Genomic DNA, 23,655 nt, shown 5'->3' with positions numbered 1-23,655 from the left:
CTCATTTATAAATCTCTCCAAGTGGATTCTCATTAACTTACAAGAGACTGAATAATTTCCAGCACAGCACTGTTTTAGATCTAATAAAGTGTTGGTTTTCCTGCGCATAAAACCTGTAGAACAGTTTCATTTGTTTTCATTCATCTGCTGAACCTAAATTAGCAACAGCTGACTCGATGAACAGGTTTCTTCCTTCCTCTCTTCCTTCAATTATTACATTGCTGCCAATGTATCCGTTTAAGCACAGCAATTTGGCAACTTGGTTTTCTCTTAATTATGTTCGTCTGGGGCTTTTAAAGATTTTAAACCGAGTCTTGCAGATAAGAGAAAATGTACAAAAATGAAAACTTGTGCACCTGGTTGTTGAACTTTTCACCCTTGAAAAAAAATCGAAAATTGTCATAAGAGTACAAGTGTGCATTTAGACTTCTGAGTGAAAGTGTAAATGGTTCATAAATGCCCCTAAACCAAAACTTTGCCGTCAACAACGTCACACACCTGAGCTTCCATTTTGGCCCTGCGCTCCTCCTCTTCCTTGCGTTTCCTTATGTTCTCGTTTTCCTGCTGAGCCTCCGTGAACGACTGCAGGAACTGGTCGAAGATGCCAAAGAACTCATCTGGCTGCATCTTGCTGGCATCCTCCCCAAAGTGCTTCACTGCCCTCAGGAACTGCAGGACCAAAGCGAAGAGGAACACAGAGAGGGGGCACAGGGGATTAGATTTACTGCCGCAGTCAGCAGAAGCACGTCTTCCTCTGTCTTCTACCGTTTTACAGGAGACTCGTTAAGCTTTCGGCTCCTTTGAAATCGGAGCAGGGCAGCAGAAGTCGGGAGCTTTGAAGCCCAAGTTAAGCTTAGATATGACTGGCTACTGATTAGAGCAGAGGTCGGGGGGCTGGAGCCAGAGCCCCAAATTAAGGCAATGTGTTTGTTGGGTGTTTTGAGCAGCTAGTTAAAAAGGAGAGCGTCCGGATGTGAGGTCACGCTGAGAATATATACCTTTAAAAATGAGATGTTTACAGCAACTCTGACAGGAAAACCATAAGGTAGATCAAAGACGCTTTTAAAGGATTTTAAAGAAGTCACCTCATCACTTTGGTCGTCTTTCTAACATCTTATGGAAATAAATAAGAAAATGCAGCATATGGATATTTTAAATGCACTTTTATGTACAAAACTTATATAAATCCAATGGTCTGATGTCATAATCTCAGATAAAAAGGGAAAAACATGCTCAGGCTTTAAGCAGTAATAATCAACCCAATAAACTAAAGCTTCTTCTGTGTTATTCAACACTGGCGCTTTACTTTAAGGAAGACAAAGCATCCGTGAAATATCGTGTTTATGCAGCTGGCAGGTGTAATCCCACAGCGTGAAATGATCCTAGACTTGTGCTCCTGTTTCTTGGACCCAATAAAACGCACGAGGGGTCCCGCAGCAGGAAGCCGAGACGCTTCCCCCCACCCCCTGCTGTTCGCTTTCCTACAGAGGTGACTGATGGGGGTCAACGAGACGTGTAGAAACAGCTGCGCCGAGAGGGAACCAGAAGAGAGCTTTCAGCGCCCGTGTCTTGGAGTGACAGTGATGCGCTCCTGTCAGCTCACATGTGGTTTCCTCCAGAAATCAACCCTTTCGGATCGACTCACCAGTTCTTTGGCTTCGGCGAGAGAGTCCTCCACGTCGGAGAAGCTGAAGCTGGCCACCGTGATGAACTGGCTCACCACTGACACAAACTTGTCACCTACTTCCTGCGGGCGATTCTTCTGGAAGTCCAGCTCCTGTAATTGGAAAATAAAAAATAAAAAAATTATCCAAAGAAGAAAATGTAAATTGAGCAACATTTTAAAAGGCTGAGAATGTGTTATTTTTAAAAGTGTAACTGCTGTAATAGTAACATGAATGTTTGACTCACGCTCTCAACACTTTTTAAGCCACTGCGCAGGTTGCCAATGTCTTTTTCCAGCTCTGTCATGCTGGAATAAAACAGAGAAAGTGGATAATTGCCTACAGAGAGGAGTAATCATCCTTAAAACCAGTTTAATAGCAGACTGTGAAGATTGGGTGCTTCCTTAACTATATCCTTAATAGGAAAAAGAAATCGAAAGGTATTAGCTTTTAAACCTAACGGATGAGGACCATACCCAGAGATTTAAATGATCTCAGTGACAAAAGTGGAAAAAAAAAAAAAAAATCTCACATTTCTCTATATACATAAATGGCATCATTTATGCTTTGTTTTTAAACTGTTACTTTGTCACGAAAGCACGTTAAATTAGTGATCCGTGCAGTAAAACATAATGACAGCGAATGGAGGCAGTTGAAAGTCTTAGTTTTCCACACAATCACTGTGTGTTTTACTTGTAATGGTTAAAGAGCACCACAATAATGTAGCTGTCTAAAGATGACTCAAGAATGCAACTCAAACTCTGCATCCGCCTAATAAAACATAAAAAAAATCAGAGTGGCGTGGCGGTAGGATGGAAGACTTTAGTCCTTGATGAAACTATCCAGAGTTCATCAGTAGCCCCAAAAAATAACATAGTTTTATGAACAATTTAGCCAAAATAAAATAAAATATGTATTTTTTTTTACATACTTGACTTTAGCTGCCTCAGAGACACTCTGCAGATCATCCTGGAACTTGAGGACTTTGGGGTATTTCTTCTCTAGGATGGTGATCAGGTAGTGCAGCAGAGTTATATTCCTGAGTTAAAGAGGCACAAAGGAGTGAGTAAGTGTGCTGTATTTGATTAATGGAGCTTCACCAGAAAAATAAAACATTCCCAGTTCCTTATCATACTTGGATATAGTCAGTGGTACTGCTGACAAACTTACTTGTCGATACTGGATTTGGTATCGGCGATCTTGTTGAGCGAAGACACTTTAAAGCCGTAAGCGTTCCCTCGCTGACCCTTGTTCATGTAGTTTCCAAAAGCAAGCACCACCTCCAACAGCTGCTTCAGGTTTCTACTGTGTAATATCTCCTTGGAAGCCTTAGTGAGAGCTAAAGCAAAGAAATGGGACGCTTGCGTCAAAATGACAGGAGTGTGGATTAATAAAATAAAACAAATCCAGACATTTTTTACTGTCAACCCTGGGAAAAATATGGAAAAAGCCTAAAACAGATCCTAGTTTTTATTGAAGTATTACGATCCCACCCTGAAAAAAGATCCCACCGTTATATTGAGCACATTTATTTTCTCCAGCTGTTAACACTTTATACAATCCCATTTGCAAATAGGACAGCACCTGGTCCTCTATAACATTTCACAAGGTTGCATCTTACAGAGACAGGGGATTTCTGTTTAGGAGAGACAGTCCAGACTCGTGGGCCCTTTCTGATGCCGTTTCTGGTCCTACTTCAGTTTGGGGGACTGAGATGGCCACAGAATTAAGTAAAATTTTGTTTCTGGTGAACAATTTTTGTGTCAATTTGGCCACATTTTAATCCAGAAAACCCCCACCACGGCCTTTCTTATGTTTTGTTTGGCAGAGGCCACCAGATTTTCATACTCCACTCACCCTGGTATTTCATAGAGTCGATGATGGGATGCAGGCTAACAACATTCCAACAATTTGAATGTTGTTGAACAACATTCAAATGCTGTGGGCCTTTGAAAGAGAAAGAGGCCCACAGCATCACTCATCCTTCACTCGACTTACTATTTTATCCCTTAGAGATTACACGTACACTTCATAGTAGTTGCAGATTTACAGCTACCACTAGAGGGGCCTCAGGGCAGAATATTGGTGGGTTGACTTTATTTCTTTTAATCACAAGCTATATCGAACACATATACAGAATGCCTTAAAAATAAATAATAAAAAAAAAACATCTGAAAAGGGGCTGTCTTATCTTACTGATGTACACAGTTCCAGTTACAGTCCCAGTGCAAGACAACCCAGGTGTTTTTCTTGCATCACTCCCAACCAACTTTTTATTTTAAGCTTGTGCTACTGCAATAAGAGATTAATTCATTTTAAAAGGCACTTCTTTACCAGGGATGCCAATCAGTATGACCGAGTGAAGTTAAATCTCATTCTACGGATTTGCTCACCTTCAATTTTGGGTTTGATCTCAGCTATCCTCTCTGCAAACTTCTTCTTGAAGTACAACGACTGAAGCCTCTGCTGGTAGTGGTTTATTCTGAAAGGAAGACGAAGAGCAGGCGAAATTAAATATGAATAGGGAAATAAATAGATTTACTGAAAAGCCACAAAACAGACCCTTCATAAAACCAAAACTATTCATCTCACTTAATGAGATAAGATTTGTGGTTGTGGAAGTATTTTTGGCAGGGTTCGTAAGAGCAATAAACTACAGAATCCGAAGCTTATGACAACCACAGTGACATGCGTAGTTCTTTCAAGACTCTATGAAAAGTTGACAGATTCTTAAAATAAAACCTCAAAACTTTACATTTTAGCAATCCTTTTTAAATATCTGTTAGAAAAAAACCCATATATATTCTGCAGCTATTACATGTTATAACATATGTTCCTTTTTTTGGTTTAGTTTTTTTTACAGCTTACATAACTCTGATTGCAAATTAGGAATGAAAATACTCTTACTACATTGTTGTTTCTATTTAATCATCCCCCAAATTTAGAAGTCGTGATTCACACTCAGCTATTGTTCCCTCCTAAGTAGAAACCCATGTGTCGTTTCATTTATTTATTTATTTGTGCTCTCTGCAACAAAGTCTATTGTTTGAGCCCCGCCAACCTGAAGCTCCCGGCTCTCACGTTAAGGAGGATCCTGCAGGCGGCAAATGTAATTACCTGCTCATCTCATAGAGGAAGCGGTCAGGTTTGGCCATGCGATCCAGCTCATGCTTGTGCTCCTCAAGGAGATCCACGTCACTCTTCTCAGGAACAAACTTCAGCAGCTGATCGAGCAAAGTGAGGATGTTTACAAATCCGGCAGTAAGGCAGCAGATGTGTACAGCACAATACGGGCGTTTCTTGCTCGGTACGTCTGGGCTTCCGTGTCCATACCTGCTCCAGCATGTCTTTAGGAAGGTCCTCATGCTCATCCATGGTAAGAATGGCTCTCTTAATCTCCTCATTCGAGAGCTTCAGTCTGCAGTACACAACAAGTGAGTCAGTTGAAAACGCGCTTTGTTTCCGCTCGGCGTGACGGTTTCGTCTGAACTCACCGTGAGAGCAGGATGTTGCAGTTTTGAGCCCGACGGCCATCGATGACCGACAGCTCCTTGACTTTCTTAGAGCTCAACGTGTCGTCTTCTGCTTCTTTCTGTTCAGGGTTAAGATCAGAGCTATAGTAAACTATTTCGGCAGGTGACACACAGAAGCAAAACACTGATTAAGCCCCATTTTTCACCAGACTAAGACTGCACAACAAGATCAGAAATAATACTAAAAATCTGGCAGAAAGTGGATAGCCCTAGAGGGGTCCTCTGTGGTGCGCCAAGAACACAGTGCGCTCCCCATTATGCTGGATCATAAGAGTTGAGTTGAGAGTTCCCAGACTTTGTTTAGCATGCACTAAACATCTGAGGTGGTTCATTATCGTGCTGGTAGCGTATCTGGCTCTGGTGTGAATGGCCTGGTAACAGTAGTGGCTGCTTAGTCATGATGAGTAGTTCTTGGGGAATTTAAAACAGAAAATGTGAAGCAGAAAGGTCCACAGACTGTCTGCAACTATTATGCATGGGAGGGGGGGGGGTCCTGCCACTGCTTTGCCAGCAAGGGTGCTGATGTGATTAATCCTCACTTTTCCAAGAAAAAAAAAGAAAGAAAAGGAAAACTCAGCTTTATGCTCAGGTCTGTGGCTTATATGATGCTCCAAGCTAAGGTTAAGCGCGAAAACCTCCAAACTGCAATTTTTGGGAAGACCTAGAACAGATGCGCGCTCTTCACAATGCAGCGCAAATACAAAATGCCAAATGTTAACGGTGAGAGGCTGGTGAGGACACTAATGGCGTTTCCTCGTCCCAAGCAAAGCTGAAACTGAACGTAGGGATGCAGAAACCTCCAAAGTGTATTGGAAACTTCCAGATTGTGAGGAAGCGTTTTGTTGCAGAGGTGATAGGTGTGGTTCTGAACAAAAGAGAGGAGGACTGTTCTTGCCTTCACGTGGAAATGATAAACCAGTGACTTTTTAAAATTATAAATCCCATAAACAACTGGGCAGTATTAACCCGGTGAGAAGAGACACAGCAAAACATAAAAGAGGGACTAAAACTCTACAAGGGCTTTGTAGGAGACACACAATGAGCTCTTAACATCACAAACATGACACACAGACAACAAACATCCCAAATACTCAACAGTAGAGAAAAATCAACTCACCTGTTTGCTGTTATTGATCATTAAGAAGTCCTAAAATGCAGCAGGAAGCAGGGAAGATGGAAGCATTCATTAGAAATGAGTAAAGCAGTTACGTGATTGCAGCCCATAAGAGCAGACAGCAAATGAATCAGAGCTCATTCGGCGCTTCAGTGACAATGAATCAGTAGTGAGGTGAGCAGCAGTGAGACGGGATGAGTGGTTCAATTAATCAATGTGTGCTCGTTGTCACATGCTGCGCACATTAACGTCTGTCGGCTGTCTCCATGTTGGGTCACTGTGAAATTTAATCAGGCTGGTAACTGACTTCTAAAACAAAACTCAGCCCACGTTCTTACATTCTACATGCAATCTCAGTGTAATGTTGAGTGTATTAAACATGCTTAAATGCATGAGAGCATTTTTTATATATACACACATATAAAAAAATACCACAAATCAATAATTTGTAATGTGCAGAAATTAAAGCAAAAGAGAACTAAAACCAAAAGGAAGCCAATTCGGAACTTTTGCTTTTCCTTCCACTTCACAATAATGTTCCATTTGTGTTGGTCTGTCACCTCTAATCGTCCAAAAAATACATTTAACAGTGTTGTCCTCGTGCAATAAAAAGTGAACAAGTTCAAGCAACGCAAGAAAACGCAAAACAAACAAAATCAACAGGAAGCTGATTGTGCTGATTAAACTCATGCACATACAGTCACACAGACCATATGATCAATTCAAATATAAAAGATCAGCAAGATTCAAGCATCAAAGTTGTGGAACTTAGATGATGAAAATGTGAAAAATGGCAGTACAAAAATCTGAATATAAAAAAAAAAGAAAAGAAATAAAAACCTGCTGTTCCTGTCTAATTAAAGTTGAACCTGAATCATACCTGCTGTCTCTGATAGGCTGAGAATGTCTTTTCTATGTCCACCAGATCCAGGACTTTAAAAACTCTGGCATCGTCCACATCCATCCACACAGTACCCTCCAGCTTATTCTGTGCAGAGGAAAGTATACATTTTACCCCAGTGTCATTTTATTTACAAAAAAAAAAAAAAAACTTGGCATTGAATCTCTTTACTGCTCCCACCTCAGCCAACTTGGACCAGTTGAAAGACTTGAGAGGATTGGTTGGCTGAGGAATGGTCTTCTTCTTCAAAGATGGTCCCAGGGGGGCTCCTGGTGGTGGAGGGATGCCCCCCATGGGTGCGTGTCCAGGGGGGGGCGGAGGGCCACCGGGTGGAGGGGGCGGAGGAGGTGGAGGCATGGCACCACCGGGAGGAGGAGGAGGTGGGGGGCACATGCCTGCAAGTGATGGCATTGGTGGAGGAGGCAGGGGGCTGCCAGGGGGTCCGGGGGGCAGAGGAGGACCTCCAGGAACGACAGCTGCTGCCTGTCTCTGCAGGGACAGAATGAAAACACAAAGGAGGGTTCAAATGCAAGTCTCTCGTGTTGCACATCTATGAAAACGACAGAAAATTAATTAACAACCTTATGCTATTGAAGTAAAAGGAGTTTGTTTTTAACAAAAACCTGTGATTTTTCAGTTTATTTCACAGTGATATAAACATACGGTGCTGAGTTCATGCAGCTGCGCTGTAAGTTCGGCCACTTGCTGTTTGACATTCTTGTGTTCGTTGCTCTCCTTTTCCAGCTTCTCTTTCATCTTGTTGAGCGTCTGCATCATCTCCTCTTTCTCCTGCGTCTTTGCGTCACATTCGCGTTCTTTCTTCTCAAACTTTTGCTGCAGCTCATGGTGTTCTGTTGTGGAGAAATAATCGTCAGCACCGAGTTCGCTCAGTCTGGATTTGAAGTCGAGGAACGCACGCACCTTTCCTCATCTTCTCTGCCTGCTCTTTCCACTGTTTGACCTCGTTTTCATTGACCAGCCTGTGCAGGAAAATGACAACGGATAATTAATCGCAGCCCGCGGATGAACTTTAAGAAGAAACCCTCCGGAGCCAACATTGTAAACTTTGTGACTTTCAGCTCGTCAGCGAGCACAGCACTCTTGCGCATTCCTCACTCCCACAGTCATGTAATTCCTTCCATGTCCCCATTTATTTCTGTGTGTTAAAGGACGAGCGGAGCACTCACATCCTGACCACATTCTTTACGTTAAAGTTCTCCAATGGTGCGATGTCTGGGTCGTGACCTTTATCGTTCTGCAGGACCATCTGCTGGACGATCCGGTCCAACAGCAGCCAGTACTGTACCGTGTTTCCACTTCTCTTGTCTGGAAATGAAAAAAAAGTATAAGACGCAACACGTGCAAGTTTGTCATGAATTGAACTCAAACATCCACAACTTTTCCTATGTACGCAATAAACCCATTTTTCTAAAATATTGTTCACTAATCTCCCAACATCTGTGTTTTGAGCAATTTTCTGTTCCGCAGATAATCCATCTCACCTTGCATGTGTGACGTATCAAGATGCTGATTAGACAGCGTGATTATTGCAGAGGTATGTCTCGGACTGGCCACAATAAATGGCCACTCCGAAATGAGTAGCTTTATCACACGGCGCAATGCCACAGATGTTTCAGGTTTTGAGGGAGCGCAGGAATGCCCACCAGAGCCGTTGACCATGAACTGAATGTTCACTTCGCTGCCATAATCAAAACTTGTAATGACAGCAGCACAGGACTTCCACATCCAGAAAATTCACCTCGAAAATTGTCTGAGACGTGCAAAAAGGACAAAATGTTTCAAACATTTTGTATAACCAAAGGATTTCTGCAGAAACTGTCAGAAACCATCGCAGGAACGGTCAATTGTGCAAAGATCTATACACAATTAATCAAAGCTGAAAACATCCCAGTTTTTGCGTGGCCAGCATTCGTACCAGACATGTCAGCTACTGAGCAGTTTCGGGATGCTCTGGATCAGCGTGTTGCAGTTTCTACCGATATCCAGCAACTTAGCACAGCCATTGAAGAGGAGCGGAATCAATAACCTGATCAACTCTATGTGAAGCAAATGTGTTGGGCTCTACGAGGCAAACGGTGGTCACACCAGAAACCGACTGGTTTTCTGACCCTCCCAGTAAAGCAAAACCGCACATTTCAGAGTGGCCGTTTATTGTGAGCAGTCTGAGGCACACCTGTGCAATAATTATGCTGCCTAATCAGCATCACGATATGCCACACCTGTGAAGTGGGATGGATAATCTCTGCAAAGGAGAAGTGCTTACAAACAGATTTAGACAAATTAATTTAGAGAAATACGTTTTATTGTGTATATAGAAAAAGTTTTGATTAGATTGAGTTCAGCTCGTGACAAAATGGTAGTAAAAACAAGTGTTACATTTATATTTGTGTACAGTGTTATTTCAGAGGATTATATCATAAATTAGCGACTGATTCATTCTTCTTTTGAATAATAATAATAATAATAATAATAATAATAATAATAGCCAAGGTTGTAGACGTCTACTTTCAGGATTTTATAAGACTCTTTTCCAATGTTCACATATTTAAAGTCGAAATACAAAACTTTCCTATGAATTCACAGCAGAATATTGTTTTTAATAGAGAACCTGAAACAACTAAGAAAGATTAGTGGATGGATGCATAGATAGATGGACACACAAAACAATAGAATAGTGGATTGGTGCTGGATTTATGGACCGGTGGATCTCTCAGATGTAAGTACCATAAATACTCAGACTGTGGAAAATACTAGCATCCAACTGCATAGCAGGCCTAGTAGAGGTTTTTTTTTTTTAATCTGCCTCTTTTAATATGCTGACTGAAATTAATTGATTAGTAAAGAAAATACACACCAGTTAAAACACTTATTTGTTTAGAGGCTCTTTCACGCATGATGTGGGAACTAGGAATTATGTACTTTTTTTACAAAACCCCCTTGGACAAAGTAAATATCACGGTTCAAAGGAGCATAGTGTTCGGTCAGGCTGGGAATGTGCTTATCCAATTTTCTGGACCATCTAATCTGGACAAAGTCAACACTCTTATCTTTTTTGGCACCAAACTGGAGAGTACAAGCACTGTGCGCTGTATGGGAGTTATACCGCTGCCTTTGGACTGCTATTTGCAGCTTCATGAAAAAAAATAAAAAATACTACAGAAATAGGTACTTTCTCTGTGTAATCCTACCTTATACAGAAACACTTACGTGGCATTAGCAGACAGTGATGAAGCACAGACATAAAGTGCGGGTATGCATCAGTGAGGTTCATCTTCTTGCGGATGAGATCAAAAACTTGTGTGGCACTTTTGGTGTCTATATGTACCTAAAAGAGAGAAGCCATGACGGGATATTGAATGTGTAGAAAAGGCTTTACTCAGACTTGCAGGAGAAGGCGGCTCTCTTCCTCACCGACTCGAACCGTTTCGACAAAGCCAGCTCATCGTCGTTCCGCAGCATCTCAAAGTAGTCTAAATGCCTGAGAGGGTCACAAAAAAAAACTGTCGTTATATCGAAAGGCTGCAAATATGATTCATTCAAGTACTTATCCTGCATGGACTGTTTATATTTATGCATTATCTAATAGGGTTACTGGGAAGTCCCGTTACAGCTTAAGCTGTAAGGATTTGGATTTCCACACTTCCTAGAAACCTGATGTGAAAAACTTTGAGTCTCAGATTTTCATCAAAATTTCTATTTAAATTTCAAACTGTTTATTACTAATTTTTTTTTTTTTATTGAAACTGCACATTTTAGAAAGAGAGACAGAGTCTTACCTGTCCAAAGTGGAGTTTTCATGTGATCGCAGCTTATCGATCACAGGCTGAATTCCCAGCATAAGAAATTCATATCGGAGATGGATACGAAATTCCAAACTAGTCTGTTCAGGAGGAAAACAAATAAAGTGAGTCAAATCTTACGAGCCGTTAAACAAAAATGCTCCAGTATAAAATGAGTGCAATGATTCAACAATGTACCTCTCCAGCTCCTTGACTCAGCACAGCGTTAATAAAGGACATGATGGCCGTTTTCAGGCTGACCTCGTCCCTGTATCTCCCCGTGCTCCGGTCCAGTTCGTTTATAAGTGTCTGGGGAACGACGGACCATAACCAGCATTTGATATCTTCCGAAAATATTGCTGCATTCAACCGTTAACAAAAAAAGAAAGAAAATCAGCAATGACCCACCTGGAAGCGCGTTCTCTCACAGGCAAAGCGTTGATAGTGCAGCATGGCCTCCAGGATCTTTTTGTGTCCACCAGGCACCAGGCAAACGGCACCCATTATTTCCAGCACTGCCACCTTAGTCTTAATGTTTTCCGTGGCCAGGCTCTGGGCGATGATATTGATGCTCTCGGAGTGCGCAAGGACGTGGGCGCGGCCCTGCGAGTTGTTCATCAGAGCCTTGATGCAGCCGATCAGCGACGTGTGGATCTGCGATTCGGTGGTGTCGTAGTCCATGCTCTTCAGGAAGTTCAGGATGCACGTCAGGCCATCCAGGTCGATGAAACGGGTCACAAAACTGGAATGTAAAATTCAAGGTAACTCCAAGAACACGCACATGAGCAGATGCCTTGAGGCTAAGCTTTGATGCAGCCGATTAGAGAAATAAACTCTCTTTTGTACATTGACCTTTCACTTTCTAAAGGACTCATTTCCATACTGTGATGAGGAACCGAACAGAATGACAAAGAGGGTTAGGAAAGGGTAGGTGAGAGAAGATATAATCATAGATGACATTAAACATAAAGACCATGAAAGTGGCTGTCAGAGACAAATTGCAAATATTCTCACCTCATAGGTTGTGTCCTCAGAGCCGTCTTCAGGCTCTCTATGGTTTTATTTCTTTCTTCCTCGTCTTCCTTCTCCAGAGCAAGAAGGGTCTTTCTCTGTCCAACAACACATGAAACCCCATCAATGTTCAAGTTCATGCCTATTTTTCCAAAGAGCCACCTACCTGTTGCATGTGAAAATATATCAGCTTCCACATTTAGCGGCACCCCTGGTAAAGATTTGTACGAAGGACTTCAAATAAACTGTTGTCATGGTGACGCCGGGATCTCACTCTTCTCACTCACACTATCAGCCGTTGTGAACTTTTTATGTGTTGCTCTGTGCAGGTTTAGGCTATATTTAATGTCTTTCTCGTTTTGAAAAGCTCATGAGAGAAATGAGAAGTGATGCAATGAAAAATAATGGAAGTTTCCAAGATACTCTGATCAAACTAAAAAAGACATTTAAATAAAAGTGGTTTCAGTTCTATTTATTTCATGGGATTAATCAAATAACTGATGGCCAATAATTGTAGCATCTCTCAAAAGAACTACTTAAATTAAAAGGCTAAATTTCTCCAAATTATCTGGTGTGTTTCTTCAATAATTTTTTTACATTTATTTTATCCATTTGTTTTTCACACATCTCCACCAAGGGTGTCAAAAAGCATGGAGCGCACTGAAGTTACCTTTTCCAATTACATAAAAAAAATAATAATAATAATCAGATGAAATATACACGTTTGTACGAACAGTTTATAACCAAAAAGAAGAATTTTTGTCTTCTAGCATTATTACTTACAGCTGCCATTAAGTTGAGCTGGTCAATATAATACTCTGGCCAACTAGTTGCGCTTTTGTTTTCTTCTTGTTCCTAAAAAAGAAAAGCAGAAAAAAAAAAGCAGAGAAGCAAATAATTTTGTAAACACAATTATTCTGTGATTTACTGAAGAATTTTAAAAGAAATCACACAACAATATAACGTGAAGATTAAAGAGGACCAATTTGGAGTGAGAATGGGAATTGGGCGAGAGCAGATCTTTTGAGACGCGACTTCGAAATGCAGCAGAAAGTCACAGAAAAGGACGAGCTTTCATCTGGTTCTTGTCACACGTTTGATCTTTATGAACATCAAAGACCGACTTCAAAGTAGAACTGTAGCTTCTTGCTCTCTACTCCTACTCTCCATCATTTGTCAGATCAATAAGCTGTAAAAGACACCAGCTAAAGCGCCATGCAGCGCTCAGGGAGCAGACAGAAATAGCTAAAAATGAAGAACTCCTAAGTAGGACGACACAGATATTCAACCCATTTTATCTTCCAAGCGCTTCAGTAGGTGCCAAAAAAGACAGCACAGCTGCTTGAGAAAATCTGGAGATTAACAAATGATTGTTAAAACCACGGATTAGGGACACAGCCTGACTTATAGTGAGCTTAATCTCCACATAGCCATGTTTGTTTCACAAGTACATAAAAACATCATTTTTCATGAGGAGACAGTTTTTTTCTCCTGAACTTGGCTTGAACATAAAAGGCCTTGTGCCTCCCAGCTTAACTTTGCTCCATCAGGCACAAACGAACTGTGACCGTCGGAAACTAATTGAGCGTCCGTTATTAAAGCGGACCGCGGAGATTTGGCCGGTCTGCGCGGAGTGCGCAGCGACAGTCGGACCAGAGCCTGCTGGGTCCACTCAGGATCCAGTGCCAGCTTGACCAGATCCAGCCAGGATCTGGATGCGGTCCAGTCTATTAGAGGAGCAGCCGCAGAAGTGGGGCCACTTTCCTCTCACTGTTGATCTTCTAACTCGGATGTCGGCAGCCTGCTTTATAACTCCAGTTTCTCCAGGATGAAGTGGGGAGTGCGCGTAGAGGGGGATTTATTTTCTCCACGTTTAGGAAAATAAAGATCAAAGATGCTTTGGGAAACAGGGGTGAGTTTCTGTTTTTAGTAGAACAGCCCACTCGAACGAGAAGTTGCAGCTTAGGCTTCTCTGGAGTTGGGTGAAACCTGAAACCCGAGTGCAAAGTCTCCTCTAGCAACCGGATCAGTGAATCTTCCTCTTGGCAGAGGATGTAGCCTTGAGGAGTGCTGACAAAAAGGCAGAGAGAAGATTGATTCTTGACAGAATGATTTCATCGGTTCAGGTGTCTGGCCAAAGCAAACAGCTACGGCTCTGACAGAATTATCTCCTCAGCATCCAGATGGGCTTCTAAAGTCAGAAAAAAAAAAAAAAAAAAAAGGGCACCTTCATCTCTGGTGGGCTTTTAGTGGGCCCCGTTTGTGACACCACTTTCCTCCTTATCGCTGATGCACCCCCACCCCCCACTGCGCTCATAAAAGAGCTGCACCTGTGGAAGTGAACCTTCCTGTTTGGCTTGGACAGCCAAGTACTTCCTTTGGCTTCTACCCCCCTCTAACACACCCTTCCCCTCTGAGCTCTGATGGTTCAGTTTGTATCCGTCTGGGCTAGAGCCAGAGACTAGTGCAGAGTCAGCAATACTTGTGCATTTCTGTCTTTGCTCGCAGCCCCCTCATGCAGGTCGATGCTCACACATAAGGCTTTGATCCGTCTAAACCCTCCCTCACTCACTGCACCAGCAAACCAATCCTTCCTGAAGACCGGAGTCTGTTTTTAAAAGAGTTTCTTATTCTTTGAACTTTTTACTTCTTGTCATGTTAAAGATAAAAACTTCAATGTATTTTATTGGTATTTTTTAAACAGATTGACCAGCAGAAAGACAATACATGATATATGTATTTATTTATTTATTTATTTATTTATTTTTTTCATTTCTAAAAGCAATACTGTGTATGGCACCTTGAACATGCCATGTGAAACATGGTGGTGGCAGCGTCATGCTTTTCTTCCCATGTAATCCCAATAAAATACACTGAAGTTTATGAGCATAATGCAAAAAAAATTTCAAGAGGTATAGTGACTTAGGTAGAACTATCTACTTAAGGATCAAGAGAAGATCAAAATACTTCATTTCTACCATGTAGTGTTTACAACTTGCCCTGTCATAACTGAGGAATAAATGTAGGTCTGGGACAAACTGACTTAACATCTGTAGTAAAAGAATGTTCAGTCAAATCGTAAAATAAACAGAAGCAAATATAGAGGCTTATAATGACGTAGCGCCTTAAGGCTGTTCTTTTGACTTCAGGAAGTAACCATAGCAATTATCTATCAACATGAAAACACACGACCCGCCAAAAGAATCACTTAAAGTTTTATGGCTGGGAGACGTATCCGTTTCAAGAATAATTAAACCCACTGGACATGGTCCCAAAATTATATATATATATAAAAAAAATAAATAAATACACAGAACTTATATCTTGGTTCTGTGACTGAAGACTTTTAATGTACACAATGATGCACTAAATGTCCATCCTTCAGATTAATCATCCCTCCTCTGCAGATGTAGGAAAAGATTAGTACATCTGCAGGCCCAGACGGCCAACTAGTCGGGACAGGATATCCTACACGCTCATACCTCATGCTGCATAAATGCGAGGGCACATTCAGTGGGAGCGTCACTTCCACTGAGTGACACGACAACAGGCATCTGTGTTTTCCTGCATGCTGAGGGTAAAAATTCATGTGTAAAGGGAAAGACGAACAGCTGAGGCACCTTTTATCAAGAACAAAAAGCTTAATGAAACACGACGCGGTTCCAGAGCAGTCGGGAATGTTATGGCTATGTGGAAACTCTGAGGGGACAGGTGTCATCGCTGCAAGGATAACACCAGAACATTGAAGGCTTTTAGCTTTTGAGTCCGGTTAGTGGCTCAAACAACAACAGCCTCTCTTACTTACTATTCAAGTACTGGTAAATTATCAAGCAACAAAAAAACGAACCAAAATAGACAAATTAAGTGACTTCATCGTGTGTCTGGCTGTTATCATTTATAATGAAGTTTTGAGCAAAGACACAGAGATCTAACCCTGAGGGACTAAGATTATTAGCAACAACTTTACGCTACGGGTGATAATAGCTTTCAAATGGAAATAAACTCACTAATGCTTATGCATACACTGAATATTTTACTGGTAATAGTTCAGAATAATATTCAACTTTATCTATAATTTACAAAGCTTTGCCCTGAATTCAAGCACAAAAAAATCCAAACTTGCAGAATTATGCCAAATTCATCTGGTATTGAGCTTTGAAGAGTATAGTATTATTACTACACAGGCAATTGTGTTGCTTATCATTATCATAACAAATGTCATGATAAGAAATGGTTATCATGTGATGATAATAAACTTTAATGGATGTTGCTTGGAGACTCGGATAATTCAGTTCGTTACGTTTACTGGGTAGGTGTCTTTTCAACTATCAGCTCCATGACGCGATGAGAGAACATAAATTAACAATTAGTGCTACGATCTAATTGGATTTGGCTTCACCACATTGTCTCATCACAGTTTTCAGCGATGGATGCAAGCTAATGTGGTTTTAAAAAAGCAAAACATTTTCTCAGTTTTCCCCACCAGATTTCAACCGTTCAACAGTTTGAGGCTTCTTTAATCAGATTTCATAGTTTTACAAAAAAAAAAACTAAACTAATAAAAATAAAGCCACATTTATTTTCCATGCTGTGTGACAATCTGAACTCTCTTGTCTTTACTAAGAAAAAAAGATGTTGAGACACAGAAAGAATGTGGTTTGGCATCATTGTAATGAAATACAGAAAGGCTTTATTAAGGTTCCCAATTTTTGTACGGGCTTGATCATAAACAGTCGCAAGAGTGATGTTGAGCTAGTCATCTTCCTCCTGGGAGGAATATTCCTTAAAGTCTGAAAGCACATGCTTGGACAGCTTAAATATAGTTATTTATGATTTTTACAGATGATTTAAAAAAAAACAAAAAACAGCTGGGTAGAAAAAAGTGACAAGTCAAAGGATTGACACAGATAAAAATTGCATTCTTGAGAGACAGTTCCATAAAAGCTAAAAAAAAAATATTTTCGATCTTTTGGCAAATCATTTCACATTCAAGAGGAACGTTATTAATCATTTGGTTTTGACAGACAGCCTACTAGGAGCACAGAAATATGTAGCTAAAGGGTTTTTACAGGAAGCGCAAACTTTCATGTACTATAAATAAAACATCCAGGAGATAAAGGTCAGACTTAAGCCGCCTTTGGAGATAGTTTAGGAGATACAGTGAGTCAAAATGAAAGTATTCAAACAGAAAATGATCCTGTGAAAACATAGTTACTATGCATGATTCATGTACAACTTTCATGCTTTCACAGAATCAACTTCCCAGAGTTCTTAGTCCTCCATGTTCGTTTTAAAATACGGAATATTTTACTGGCAACATCTGGATGATATTTTTATGTAAAGCTTTAAATTCAAGAAACACAGACTGTTGGGAATGAAGGAAAGCAGAAAGGGAGTCAGGACTCAAATAAGGGACGAAAGAAGTTTGGAAGAGAGGATGGACGTTTGTATGCAAGTACACTTGTGAGGAAGGAAGGAAACAAGTAAAATCATGACAAAGGAACACCAGAAGAAATAAAAAGATGGGAAAAGACAGTGGAAAAAGGAATGATGTGAGGGAGGAAGCAAGAAAGCCACACAAGGTGGCATACAAGGAAGGACGAAATGATGCAAAAGGATGGGATGAAGTGAACAGGGAACGAGGGACTCGGGTAATAACACAAAAAAATGACAAATGGAAGGATAGAAATAAGATGGGCTAAGGAGTAAAGTTCTGGAGAATTTGTAGACCATGTAGAAGCCCTGTAAAAACTGTCAGATCTTTTTACCTTCTTCTTGCTGCAATAGATTTGCCACTTCTTCTCTGCAGGCAAGGCAAACATGGCTTCCCTGTGTTTCTCTGTAAGGTCCAGCTCATCCTGCAAAAGGAGAAAAATGCCTTCAAAATTCCTCCTTAACATCAGGACAGAGATGCTAATGATCTGCTAATGATTACTGTGCTGCACTGTGTTTGCAAATTTAGAAACATCCACATAAATCAATTCTGTTTTCCTGCAAAACAAAAATGCTCGCCAAGAAAGGCTGAAACATATCTCATTTTTAGCTGCGGATCAGTTTTGGGTTGGCTTGTGTCTGTCACCGTAAATCCAGTGCGGTTGTGAAGTAAATCGGATCCCTTCCAGGCTTCAGACATGCGAATAACGGCGTAAAAAGATAAGGCGCGGTTCGCGTGTTTGCCATGTGGTAACAAACATCTGGAGGCAACATGTGTCACAATGTGTGACGTTCGCAGAGGCACGAATAAAAAAGGGTTCTGACGGGAAGGCTTCGGACTGAACACCAGAGCCAATTTGGGGAAAGAGGGACGTATCAGCAAAATATGTGAGGTTTAACGTGAACTTTCAGCTGGAGATAACTGCGTCTAATTAGCTTCATGTGAAGAAAGTGATAAAAGGCATGAGAAAGCTCTTAAGCAATTTAGCACAAGAGGGAAGATGTAAAGGAGCATAAAAAATAAGTTTGGATGTGGTTTAGTAGATAGTTCAAGAACAAAGAGATAAATGAGTTCATCTGTTCCAACCGGCATACAGTTTGGATTTTGTGAAAGTGTTCAAGACCTGCCAATCAATTAATCAGCTTAACTGTAATCAATCAGTGTTTATTGATCCTATAACTCAGGGGCTTGCATACTCTGAGTGCTAGGCTTAAAGGGCAACAGATTTAATAAACTCTAGTATTTTCAGATTGGATATGTACAGACAAAGACTCATTTGCTCCCATTAAAAGCAACAGAAGCTTAAAACTAAATGTGTTTTATTCCAGTAGTATAATCTGACACTGGATCTTTGATCATTCCTCTTTCCATCATCTCCCTTGTCCAGATTGTTGTAGGATTAAAGCTGGGTGACTATCAAGCCCATGGAAGAAGGTTAATTTGGCATCTGTGTTGATTAGGCCGTATGTCCTGGATTATTGTCCTGTTAAAGTCACAATGGGGTGTTTTAATGGGATAACGATTCTGTTTCTACTATTGGTTCAGTTCAACGCTCAGTGTCTGAGCTGCACGATGCGTCAGTGGTCAAGAAAGTCACCCGAAACACAATGGAAAACTGGCATCCCCCATTACTGAGAGGAGCTACAAAGCTCCCTCTGGCCATTAAAACATCTATAAATGTAATTTACCCCCTAAATAAGCCATCATACTCACTGGGATTTTATTTCGTTCAAGTATCAATCAAATGAATGAGTGAAATATTCAGTCTTAGATTATGCTGCTGTAATAAAACATTACTTAACTTTAATACACTTTATTAGGAGTAATTCTAAGACTTATTTTTTATTTAACCTCTGACATTATCTATCATGGGAAGACAAGCCTGACCTTTGCTCATCATGCTCAAATTTAACTGATTGTAATGACAAACATATCAGCGACTTTTCTCCCACTGTTCATATTTTTTTCCCTTCTTAGTGGACCCATTTAGGATGTAAACAAAAAGGCCAGTGAGTGGCTGAGGGGGGAACAAAAGCATGTGGCTGTTTGTCTTTTGGTAAACAGAGCAACAGAAAGCCTCCTTGTCTTCACACTAAACTTACTCAATTATGTCTTCATATAGAACGGCAGACAAAAACAAGTAATTAGCAGATGTAGCAGGGTGAGACATAAAGAGCCCCTGAATGAGGCCTATTGATGTGCAGAAAGACTACTGTGGCTGCCGTGAGAGGGGAATCAGGGCCAGGAGAGAGAGAGGGTGACTGGACAAATTAGAAGTGACGATAAGAAAGAAAGGAAAGCATGCAGGCCTGGCTACTCACAAGATATTGGTACTGTAAGTTATGAGAACATGATACTTCAATTACTAATTTCTAAAAAGACAAGATAATATTTTGAAATCAAAAGCTAAAATTTAAATGTTAAAATTTTGCTGTAAGTACGTTTTTTTGAAGTGACTCGTTTCAATACAACATTTTAATCATACGTATTGGATCCGTTTGTGAACATATCCGAAATTTTCTGTGCTGTTTAAACCAAAGCATGTCTTCTTAGACATAGATAGATGAATGGATTTAGCTTTGCAAAGAACACTAAATAAGGGACATTAAAAAACACAACAAAACACAAGAGCAAGAAAGCACAAAGGCGATAGCTTACCACCAGGTCCGAGAACATGTTATCCAGCTCGTCATATCCGGGCATTGGCAGAGACGGCTCCATGCTCTGCAGGGCAAAGTCCTCCCGCAGCTTGTAGGTGATCTCTGGGTGATCGTTGCTGCTAAAACAGCAGAAGACGAAGGACAGGCCACCGCGGCTGCCGCCGCCCCCGCGCTTCCGGGGAGCCATGGCTATCAGCCGATTAGCGTTGATCCGGTAGGGAGGATAGGAGGCTCCGTCTGGACCTCTTTACGGCCTCCTCCACCTTACAGTCCGGCCTCCATCAGAGCACGCTGTGGACGCAAAGAGAGGGCAGAGTAAGGTTTCGACCTGTCTTGTTTAAATGAAGGCCTCTGCCAAAACTGACAGAAAATGTGTAAAATCAGCAATGATGGAGAGAAATGCTAGAAGAAGGTATCAGAGCAAAGAGTCTTCAAAACTTTCCTGAAATGAATAAGAACAATTTTGTATGGAGGGAAAGTTACAGAAGTGCCACAGATTCGTTTAATTAAATGTGAGAATGCTGAAGGACCGTGGTCACAGAAGATATCCAATAATTAAATTGGCTTAAGATGTACTATTTGATCAACACTCGGTTCAAAGGCTATAATCTTTAGTTCTCAACAGAAAATCCCCAACAACTGAATCAAAAACTCCTTATTATGACTGAGAAAACAAAGTCTTTGAAAGAGATGAAGTTCACAAATGTAAAGAATGAATCTTTGCCTGTGGTTTTTGCTTAATGGTGTAACTTAAATCAATAAAACATGATAAAAGGCAGCTATGCTGTTTATACAATAAAGACTAGATATGAGGGATTTTTGAGGAGGTGACCATAATTTGCCTGGATTAGTGCATTTAACCCTCTCTTGCCACTTTCTTCATTGTTGCCTTCAGCGTTCAGCTACAAGGCTGACTGTTTCTGACGAGGAGGCATCTTGCTGAGAGGTAAAGGATATTGTTTTTCAGAAGTAGAGTCAATGTTTTTACAGACCAAAACATGACCTCTAACAGCTGCATGTTTAAAACGTCTGCAGTCCTTGCTGAACAGTGGCACCGTCCGCCTGCATGTTTATGGAGGGTAAAAATACAAACATCAGCTGTCATAAATGAACAACATTACGGAACGGGGCTGAGCAGATTCCACAAAGTTTTACTATTAAAAAAAATAAATAAATAAAACAAGCTCTGGAACATTTACATAGACTGCCAAATGCTAATCATTATCATGTGTTTTGAGCGGTTTGGACTTTGTGTCCCTTCTCCACTTTGAACCTTTGCAGTTTGGTTTATTTGGTACTTGAGGTTTTCGAAGGGGGAAATTTGTACAAACGATTTCAACCCCGTTTCCATCGTGTGTTCCTAGTCTTCTACTGTAAGGAGACATAATTATGTGACATATCAATCCGTATCAGTTCTGTATTGGTCCCTGCAGAACCCGCCAATATGGGGGACAATATGCAAGAAACTTTAAAGATTAATGACGATTCCTCAACATCTCCTCTCCCTCCATGATGACAAGTTAGCTTTTGAACGACGCTGTTTATTTGTCATTCCTCTCAAAGCCCAGATGAGCACCCTCCTAAAAACGGTGAAGGCAAACGACGAAAAGCACAAACAGGATCTCTGACCTGCTGGTTGCTTTTAAATTCATGACACATCTCCACTGTCTGGAAACACAGCTAGGATGTCAGCATATCATGGCAGCTTCCCTCCTCGCTGTGAAGCGAGGCGTCATAAACCGCGGAGGGACCGCCCACTGCAACCTACAGGAATTTCTGGTTGCCTTTTCTTGGTGACCAGATTTCTGCTGAGCACAACCACATTCACCTTTTACAAAGATTTACTACACGTCAGGCTCTACATCCAGACTGTATGGAACATAAACTGTGGGATTCATTTCTAAATTTAGTCTGCTCGAGTCATGTCCTCTACTGTAATCAGGAAACTGCGGGACAGCGTACTCAAAGAGCTGAGGTAGGAGCATAGAGCTGTAGTTAGCTGTCCGAGGGGAAATTCATTTTCATTAAGAATGAATCGCTTGGTCTGATCTGTAAATTGTAAATTTTCTAAATCCAAGTAGTATTGCTAGAATCAGCAAAATACATTAAATATCCAAGAAGTTTTTTTTTGTTTAAATCACTGAGATAATTTACATTGAGTCTATACGAATAAAATTATCTTCAAAAGTTTTAAAGATTCAAAAACTTTATTGTAATATTACAAAACTTCACCTGAATCTGCAAGAGGAACGTTTTCTCATCATCACTACTTACCACAAATAATTGAGACAATCTATAACATATGAATGTTTATAGATTATTGTAAAACCTCCTCACTTCTTACACCACCTCTTACACATTACTAGATTTCTGTGTTTAGGAAATGTGGGAAAGAAAAAAAAGTTTAGAAAAATCTGACTTTTTTCCATGCATCCATAGATTTTTCACACATAGAAAATGCTAAAGGCAAATTCCAGACATTTTCAAGCTTTGCAAGCCTGCATAAGAACCCTGCTATTTCCTCATTGCCTTGTGTTCTGCATTACACAGACACTCTAGTCTTCCTGTCTGCAAGGCTCTGTTTTAGCTCCTAGAATCCCACTTAAAAAGCAATGCTTGGTCAGCTGGGCCATAAAAACTGAGGTTACATCGGTTACATGCAAAACGCTTTACTGTACGTCTCGATGTCTGGAAGCAGCTTCCCAAGCCCTACAAAGTTTTGATCAAAACCGGTAATATAGAAACTCCTCTTTTCATGTATTGGTAGCTTTATCCCTGTCACTAATGAAAAAAAGAGTAGCCCATATTTTCTAATGGTCTCTCAGCGTTCTGCCATGTCTGGTGTGTCTGGGCATATAATGTAAGCCAACAGCTCTGCTTTATACTGCAAGATGTCACTAAGTTTCCTTAAAAATGAAACGACTGCAAACATCAGCTACAATGACTAAATGCGAATTTGAGGGAAAAAATACCTTCAGTTGCTTGAAACATTTGTTTCCCCTAACTGCTAAGTTGCATAAATAAATCGAAAAATGATTGTCAATAACTTAAGAGGGAGGCAGTTTCTTCAGATGATGTTGCAGATGAACATATAGATAAATCAGCAGAAATGCAGACAGGTTAACACCTAAATTCTGTAAATCCATACTGGTTAGTTTACATGATCAAAATGCCATAAAGGTTGGTCATGGATGATTACTGGTACCCACGTATGCTGGGGTATGCAAAGATTTTCACAAAGGATTAAAACTATGATTGGATTTAATCTCCCTTTTGGTCAAGATTCCAACATAGTCGTCGTCATTCTAAATTACTTTTTATTTAGTTTTAGTCTAGTTTTCTGACTAAACATTACATTACAGTCTTATTCACCAAAATTAACCCAGACTTGTTGACCCAGACATCATGGAGTCTTCACAGCAGCACCATGCAACCACATCATGGTACGCTGACTATTTCTAGTAGTTTCTTTGGTGTACAATGATTTCAGTCATTGACCAAATCAAACCAAATATCCAGTCAGTTCTGTACCAGTGTC

At 40.6% G+C, this 23,655-nt stretch overlaps 1 protein-coding gene across 3 annotated transcripts in view; it reads right to left on the bottom strand.

Annotated features, from left to right (window-relative positions):
• Positions 1–23,655, bottom strand: part of daam1b (dishevelled associated activator of morphogenesis 1b) — a 48,674-nt gene that overhangs the window by 1,354 nt on the left and 23,665 nt on the right. For 2 of the 3 annotated variants that reach the window (XM_007552880.2, XM_016671893.1), the window contains exons 2-25: positions 20,116–20,408; positions 17,792–17,881; positions 12,807–12,878; positions 12,027–12,121; positions 11,421–11,754; positions 11,211–11,321; positions 11,010–11,113; positions 10,645–10,711; positions 10,441–10,558; positions 8,400–8,538; positions 8,134–8,192; positions 7,876–8,063; positions 7,393–7,701; positions 7,192–7,299; positions 6,315–6,344; positions 5,159–5,256; positions 4,998–5,082; positions 4,782–4,888; positions 4,058–4,146; positions 2,835–3,003; positions 2,596–2,703; positions 1,912–1,972; positions 1,646–1,777; positions 499–669 (exon numbers count right to left, since the gene is read on the bottom strand). In XM_007552880.2, coding sequence (XP_007552942.1) covers positions 499–669; positions 1,646–1,777; positions 1,912–1,972; positions 2,596–2,703; positions 2,835–3,003; positions 4,058–4,146; positions 4,782–4,888; positions 4,998–5,082; positions 5,159–5,256; positions 6,315–6,344; positions 7,192–7,299; positions 7,393–7,701; positions 7,876–8,063; positions 8,134–8,192; positions 8,400–8,538; positions 10,441–10,558; positions 10,645–10,711; positions 11,010–11,113; positions 11,211–11,321; positions 11,421–11,754; positions 12,027–12,121; positions 12,807–12,878; positions 17,792–17,881; positions 20,116–20,304 — 3,033 coding nt within the window. In that variant the 5' untranslated portion in view covers positions 20,305–20,408. The remainder of the gene's footprint in view (positions 1–498; positions 670–1,645; positions 1,778–1,911; positions 1,973–2,595; positions 2,704–2,834; positions 3,004–4,057; positions 4,147–4,781; positions 4,889–4,997; positions 5,083–5,158; positions 5,257–6,314; positions 6,345–7,191; positions 7,300–7,392; positions 7,702–7,875; positions 8,064–8,133; positions 8,193–8,399; positions 8,539–10,440; positions 10,559–10,644; positions 10,712–11,009; positions 11,114–11,210; positions 11,322–11,420; positions 11,755–12,026; positions 12,122–12,806; positions 12,879–17,791; positions 17,882–20,115; positions 20,409–23,655) is intronic. The other variant, XM_016671894.1, reaches the window with a different exon arrangement.

This window comes from Poecilia formosa, unplaced genomic scaffold (genome assembly GCF_000485575.1).
Source record: "Poecilia formosa unplaced genomic scaffold, Poecilia_formosa-5.1.2 Scaffold53, whole genome shotgun sequence".
NCBI classification, from domain to species: Eukaryota; Metazoa; Chordata; class Actinopteri; order Cyprinodontiformes; family Poeciliidae; genus Poecilia; species Poecilia formosa.
Note: the sequence above shows the minus strand (reverse complement) of the source record. Positions and strands in the feature narration are given on the sequence as shown.